Below are 6979 nucleotides of genomic sequence, written 5' to 3' on the forward strand. Positions count from 1 at the left end.
GGGGGGTTGTTGGAGGAGGGGCCCGGGGGCCTGAAGGGCCTCAAGGTCGGCTCCTGGGGGTGCGATTAGGCCACTGATTGACAGCCGTGTAAGGATCCAGCGACCGGGGATGACGTCACAAACCGGGTGGAAGAGGATACTTGTGGTGCACAAGCTGTGGGCAACACTGGGATGGAAGTCAAGCCGAGTGTGCCCAAGAAAAGTAAAAAGCCAGCTGCAAAGACTAGATGTTTTGGGGCAAAAAGACCCTTCTTCAGGTCTTAGGATGCTGGCAAAACGTAAATTGGTGGTTTAAATAGTAAAAAGGAGACTAAAGGGGAGGAGGGGCAGAAGCCGTGTCACTCATGCTGAACAGCCCTCCCCAGGTGGAATACTGCATTTAAAAAAAAAAAAGGGACACTACCAGGCAATTATGTCCATAACGTCTTAAGGTCATGACAAACAATAGTCGAATACTGTAAAGGAAAATAAAGAATACCTATATGTATTTCAATGTGTTCCTAAAATGTGTCCTCCATATGCATATATTGAGATATATTGTTGAGATGTATTTTTCTCCATAGGTATTCTTTTCTTTATTCAACCATTGCTTACTTGTCATTATGTTTGTTATGACCTTAAGAGGTTTTAGACATAAAATTGTCTGGTAGTATCCCAATAAATGTATTATTCCACCTAAAGAGGTCTGTTCAGCATGAGTGACAGTCCTCCTTCCCCCCCCTTCCTTTGGTGTCCCCAGGCAGCAGATTTGCACACCCAGGAGCCGACCTTGCCATTAGCCCTTCCAACAGGCCATTGGCCTGGGACACAGACCTCTATCTCCTCCTCGGGAGTCTGGCTGTGCACTCTCCATCTGACAGCCCAAGCTGGTTGCTTGCAATACGAGGAGCCCCTCGGTCACTCTTGCAGCTCCCACGTCCAGGTACTTTAATTGGGTTGGCAATGCTGCATGCAGCTATCCCTTGCCTCTGTATGCCCCGGTTCATTTAATAAAACGTATCTTTCTAATGAGGAAAGATTTTCACTGGCCCTTGTCTGACATGTTTTACTTCGACCTTGCGGCCCTTCCCATATGCGCTAGATGGATTTAACGATGGCCACTCATTTCGCGGCACCTGCATGTCTCTTAACAGAACGACATCTTCTTGAATGTTCTGTTTGATGGCTTGCCGTTTGCGACTTTCCTGAAGTGTCAAAGTTATTTGCACCTCTAACAGTCCCAAAAGGTGCTAGCGAGGCGCCGCACCTGTCTCCATTGGCGTTTATACATGTTTTTTTTTTAAATTTAAAGCGGAGGTCCATCCTAAAGTGGACCTTCCGCTCATTGGAACCCCCCCCCCTCCAGCACCACAAATTGGCACCTTTCAGGGGGGAGGGGGGTGCAGGTACCTGTACAGTACAGGTATCTGCACCCACTTCCGGGATAGATTCTGCAGAAGGTACGCCCCTTTCCGCAGAATCTACGCCCCTTTCTGAAAGTCCCCCGATCCCAGAGACAGCGGGGACCATCCTTATTGCGCAGCGCGACTCGCGCATGCGCAGTAGGGAACCGGGAAATGAAGCCGAAAGGCTCCACTTCCTGATTCCCATACCCAAGATGGCGGCTGCAGCACCCGAGAGACGATCGAGAGATCGGCTTCGGGTGCCGACATCGCGGGCACGCTGGGCGGGTAAGTGTCACTATTTTAAAAGTCAGCAGCTGCAGTATTTGTAGCTGCTGGCTTTTAAAAAAAATAAAAACGCAGAACTCCAGGTGGACTCCCGCTTTAAGTTCCCGACTGGAGTGGGAATGTCTCCCATCTTCTGTGAGAGGAGCATTGCTGGGGGTCAGAATGCTTGGCGATTCTGGAATCAAATGCCTTGCGTTGACAATGGCTGACACTTCAGCCATAAATGTGAGGCAAGTCGAGCTAAAACTAGTAGATTTACTTTCTGCCTGAAACGGCTACGCTCAGCTGTGAATGGGAAGTCTCGTTTTCAGGCAGAAAGCCGTGCGTTTTAGGCCACGATTTTGTACAGGTCAAATGGTCACCAATGTAAAAAGAAAAAACATGCCTGTAAAGCTGCCTAAAAAAAAGCTCCAGAACTTGTTTGAGCTTCAGGCGTTTTGGAGTGGGGATGTGCGCCATCTCCATAGACAATACATTCTCTCCTCCTCCGACCCCTCTCCAGCGTTTTGTAGCTTCAGGCTTGCAGCTGCAAAAACGCTCAGGTGTGAATGGGGCCTTATACTGTATAAAATGTTACACATCGGATCAAACTTACTCTGGTTTCTATATCTGTCCACTCCGATTCTGTGCTCTCTGCCAGTTGAGGCCGATTTGTTTCAGAGGATCTCCTCTTGTGACTGTAAAACAAGTTACAAAAAAATAAAAAAAATTTACTAAAAAGCTCAAGAGCGGTTAATGCCTGTAATTCTAGAGCCATCAGAAGATCGCCAACAGAATGCTATAGTTCTTTGTAGATCGCAATCCACAACGTCTGCATGGTGACTGCAGCATACCCATTTCCAGGAGGAGATTCCTGCCTGAGCGTTTCAACGTCTGTGAACTGTACAGACTGACCGCCACCTCGAGTCCGGAAGACGTCACCCTGAAAACAGATTTATACACGGTTAGCCACAAACATAAAACACAGACCGTCACAGACATCATAAAAAAGGTGCTCACCGAATGTGCAGGATAGGACAGGTGTAAAAAAAATACAAATAAAACCACAAACACACCCCACCAAAAATTGACCACATTATAGAATAAAAGTTAAAGATTGCATGCAATACATATTGCTCCTCACATTACTTGCTAGGGCAGTTTTAGATTTTAAAGCATTCTCTTCTTCATACAAAAAAGGAATAATAATAATAATAACAATAACCCACACACTCCTCCTCTTCCCCCCCCCCCCACCACCACTTTGAATATCTGTTACCTTAATAAGTTTAGTTTCCATCTCCCCATCCGAGGCCAGCTGCTGGTGCGTCAGCTTGTACTTGTCACACTTGGCCAACGCCTTTTCGCTAGCCACAGATACTTTGATGGCATTGGGGACATGAGGCTGCATAACCGTCTCGGTCTCCACACTACCAGATGGCTTATGGTCTACCCATCTCTCCCCTGCGGAGCGAGAGCGGCGGTGCCTCGTGTGCACTGTGGGAATAGTCTAAGCAGGACCAGAAAAATCAAGATCAAAGACGAACAGAAGAAAAATCAGTCAATAAAAAATTATTCAACATGCAAATGTAGGTGCAGTTGTTACCGGCCTCAAAATGTGAATTAAGAGAGCCGATGATTGTAGACGCGATGAGATAAGGTGATCAGCTTGGCGTGGACTGCAAAGAATCACACAAACAGCATGAGATATGACCACTGACTTTATGGCTGGAAGTAGTTTAATTTCCAGTCACATGGTGTGTGGCCTTATATAGACTCTGTTTGTGTACCTTCTCTGCCATCTACTGGTTATTAATAGAATAGAAGGGACATGTTTAGAAATATAAAAAAAAATGAATATGTACTTTGCTTTGGGGTGTCTGTTTTGTGACCATATAAACCCCAGTCCGTCACACAGTCATCAGGCCTGGTACAGGTCATTGAAAAGGACAGGAAGTTGTGTGTACAGGGGAACCCAGAGTCCAATGTGCTGGAACTGGCTTTGTGGGGGTTGTAGAAGCTCCATTCTCAGTGGTGAAAATTGCACCAAGTGAACAAAACTGGTACTACACGCCCCCCCCCCACCCCCACCGGTATACAAGACCTTAACGTGACAAAAATGTACCCATCTGGGTTCAGAATGATACTTTGAACTCATTGTCATCTTGCTTAAAAACAAAAAAACTCCTCACTGCATTTATTACAAAATGAAGCAGAGATCAAAATAACTAGTATGGGTTCCAGTTTCCATCACTCCAGTAATGCATTTCAGCAGTTAAAAAGGACAATGGCATCTAGCTGCGGTGTGGGACCTGGTCATAAGAATACATTCCTGCTCATCACTATATTGGAATAGTAGGGCCCCCTTCACACGGCCAACTAGGCCGGATTCACACCGGTGTTTTGTCAGATTGGACGACCCGTCAGATTTTGTAAGGGAAAGGACGTTCCATCGCCACCATCTTGCTACACCCCGCACTCATCCACAGTAATGATAATGTGAGATGGCGGCAAGCGAACATCTTGTTACACCCACTGGAGTCTTGCAATTCACACTTATTTTTAACAGTAAGCTCAGCTTATATGGTGAAATACAGTATTTAAAAATCTGTTTAGATTTAGAATTTTAAAAGCAGCAAACCTGATCTCAGAGGTTTAATATGACAGACCACTGCTTTGAAAAAAAATAAAAATATAGATCATCAAAACAGTGAAGGATTTCTCAATACTGAATTTCTCAGTTTAATGTTAAAAAGAAGAAGTGTGAAATGCAAGACTCCGGAGGGTGTAACAAGATGTCCGCTTGCCGCCTACTCACTGTATCCTTACTGTGGACGAGTGTGGGGTGTAGCAAGTTAACGGCGATGGAACAAAAATCTGACAATAGTGGGCTTCGATTTTGTGAGCACGTTGTGTGTAAATCAATGGCTATGAGAGATGTCTTGTTGGACCAACTTTGAAAAAGGGTCCTGAACTACTTTGGTCCTACTTTAGCCCACTGAATATCACTGAAGTCGGATCCTTGTCCTCACCATCCAACTTGTGCCATCAGACATGATTACAGTAGCAGTAAAAAGGAATTTGTCACACCAAGATTGTTTTGATTGGTCAAAAAGGACAATTTGGATTATGTCAAAGTTGGAGGAAAATATTATCCTGTTCATTCAAGTCAGATGGAAGTAGGACCGATGTTGCAGGGCAGTCTCATTGTACCAGTGTGAACCCGGCCTAAACCACATAGCAGTTGACTCTTGTGGCTGGACTGACAAGTGCATAAGAATAGTGGCATGTTTCACGTGTAGCTGCACACCACAGGGGGTGGGGTCTACCTGCAGTTGGGGACATCAGTTCTTAAATGCTTGGTGTGTGGCTACATGCAAAGGGTGGCAGCCGATCTCAGCCCTGTCTTTAGTTTATATAGTCCCGGGGTCTCCAAACCTAAACAAAAAAGGGCCAGGTTACTGTACTTTAAGACTTGAGGGTGCCAGACAGTGGCCACTGGGAGTAGAAATGGTCTTGTGTCAGTGCGAGGAACCGTGCCTCATCACCGACATCAGTGCGAGGAACCGTGCCCCATCACCGACATCAGTGCGAGGATCCGTGCCCCATCACCGACATCAGTGCGAGGAACCGTGCCCCATCACCGACATCAGTGCGAGGAACCGTGCCCCATCACCGACATCAGTACGAGGAACCGTGCCCCATCGCCGACATCAGTGCGAGGATCCGTGCCCCATCACCGACATCAGTACGAGGAACCGTGCCCCATCGCCGACATCAGTACGAGGAACCGTGCCCCATCGCCGACATCAGTGCGAGGATCCGTGCCCCATCACCGACATCAGTACGAGGAACCGTGCCCCATCGCCGACATCAGTGCGAGGAACCGTGCCCCATCACCGACATCAGTGCGAGGATCCGTGCCCCATCACCGACATCAGTGCGAGGATCCGTGCCCCATCACCGACATCAGTGCGAGGAACCGTGCCCCATCACCGACATCAGTGCGAGGATCCGTGCCCCATCACCGACATCAGTGTGAGGAACCGTGCCCCATCACCGACATCAGTACGAGGAACCGTGCCCCATCGCCGACATCAGTGCGAGGATCCGTGCCCCATCGCCGATATCAGTACGAGGAACCGTGCCCCATCGCCGGCATCAGTGCGAGGAACCGTGCCCCATCACCGACATCAGTACGAGGAACCGTGCCCCATCGCCGACATCAGTGCGAGGAACCGTGCCCCATCACCGACATCAGTGCGAGGATCCGTGCCCCATCACCGACATCAGCGCGAGGATACGTGCCCCATCACCGACATCAGTACGAGGAACCGTGCCCCATCGCCGACATCAGTGCGAGGAACCGTGCCCCATCACCGACATCAGTGCGAGGATCCGTGCCCCATCATTGGCATTGCTGTGGGGTGGTTTTGGGGGACAGTGCCCCCCGACATTGGTATTACGGGGGGGGGACACAAATAGTGCCCCATCATTGGTATTACTGAAGGGGGGGTTGTGGGGTGTGGGTGGACAAATAGTACCCCATCATTGGCATTAGTGTGAGAAATCATGCTTTGTTGATGCAACAGGAATTAAATCCCATCGTTGGTGTCAGTGGAAGGAAACGTGCCCCAAGGGCAGAATTCAAGGCAAACAAAGGGCCGCAGTTTGGAGACCACTGATCTAGACTGAGCGGCCATCGCTATTTGCAGGCACCCGTCATACCAGCTGCAATACTCTGCTGATCCTTGCCGCTGGAATTCAGTTCAAGTGGCTAAATGGCTGTGTGAAGGAGGCCATAAAGTACCAGAAACAGACAGCTGAACTCCAGGCAAACAGCTGAACATACACCTGAAAGGTCACAGGTGTGTGTATTGTTTATCTACTGTGCTAAAAAATAAAAAAATAAAAATAAAATAATCCTGTTCAACCAGGTACCCACAGCAGGCAGCATAGCCAGGTCCTTGGAATCTGCTGTATAATACTGCAGCTGAGAGACACCACCTGGTCTATATGTCTCAATCTGTAACTGTAGAGTAAAATAAGCAGCAATAGAAGCCAAAAGGTCTGCTTGCACTTTCTACTCCTTGGCATTAAAATGACAGGTGTACTATACCAACCCACCCTTTCTTGTCCTGAATCTACACTACAAGCTCCCACCCCAAGCTGCTTATTCGTCTACTCCATGTCTTCATCCTCTGTCACTGGCTGTGACCAGTGGTGAACCGAAATGAAAATTCCAATGCCAAAAATGAAGATTTAGGATGCAGTTGGCCGAAACTGAAAACCGACAGTTAAAAAAAAAAAAAATAATAATAATTGAAATG

General features: G+C 47.7%; 1 protein-coding gene across 1 annotated transcript; it reads right to left on the bottom strand.

Moving 5' to 3' along the window:
• Window positions 1-410: 410 nt before the first annotated feature.
• Window positions 411-4705, bottom strand: LOC143929772 (kinesin-like protein KIF23). Its single transcript, XM_077453749.1, has 5 exons — window positions 4682-4705; window positions 2929-3159; window positions 2504-2592; window positions 2266-2347; window positions 411-455 (listed from the first exon to the last, which is right to left on the bottom strand). Exons 1-5 carry the CDS (start codon window positions 4703-4705, stop codon window positions 411-413), a joined length of 471 nt encoding a protein of 156 aa, XP_077309875.1.
• Between the last annotated feature and the right edge of the window lie 2274 nt (window positions 4706-6979).

Source organism: Lithobates pipiens, unplaced genomic scaffold, assembly GCF_037356315.1.
Source record: "Lithobates pipiens isolate NorthernLeopardFrog02 unplaced genomic scaffold, aLitPip1_a1.2 Scaffold_25, whole genome shotgun sequence".
Classification (NCBI taxonomy): Eukaryota; Metazoa; Chordata; class Amphibia; order Anura; family Ranidae; genus Lithobates; species Lithobates pipiens.

Bases quoted from the DNA above. Each gene is read 5' to 3' on its own strand.
- LOC143929772 (XM_077453749.1), bottom strand. From the start codon at position 4,705: ATGTCTGATGGCACAAGTTGGATG. The intron at 2,593-2,928 runs GTAACAGATATT...ATCTGTTTTCAG, and splicing joins TGGAAACTAAACTTATTAAG to GGTGACGTCTTCCGGACTCG. The intron at 456-2,265 runs GTAAGTTTGATC...TTTCCTTTACAG, and splicing joins GGACAGATATAGAAACCAGA to TATTCGACTATTGTTTGTCA.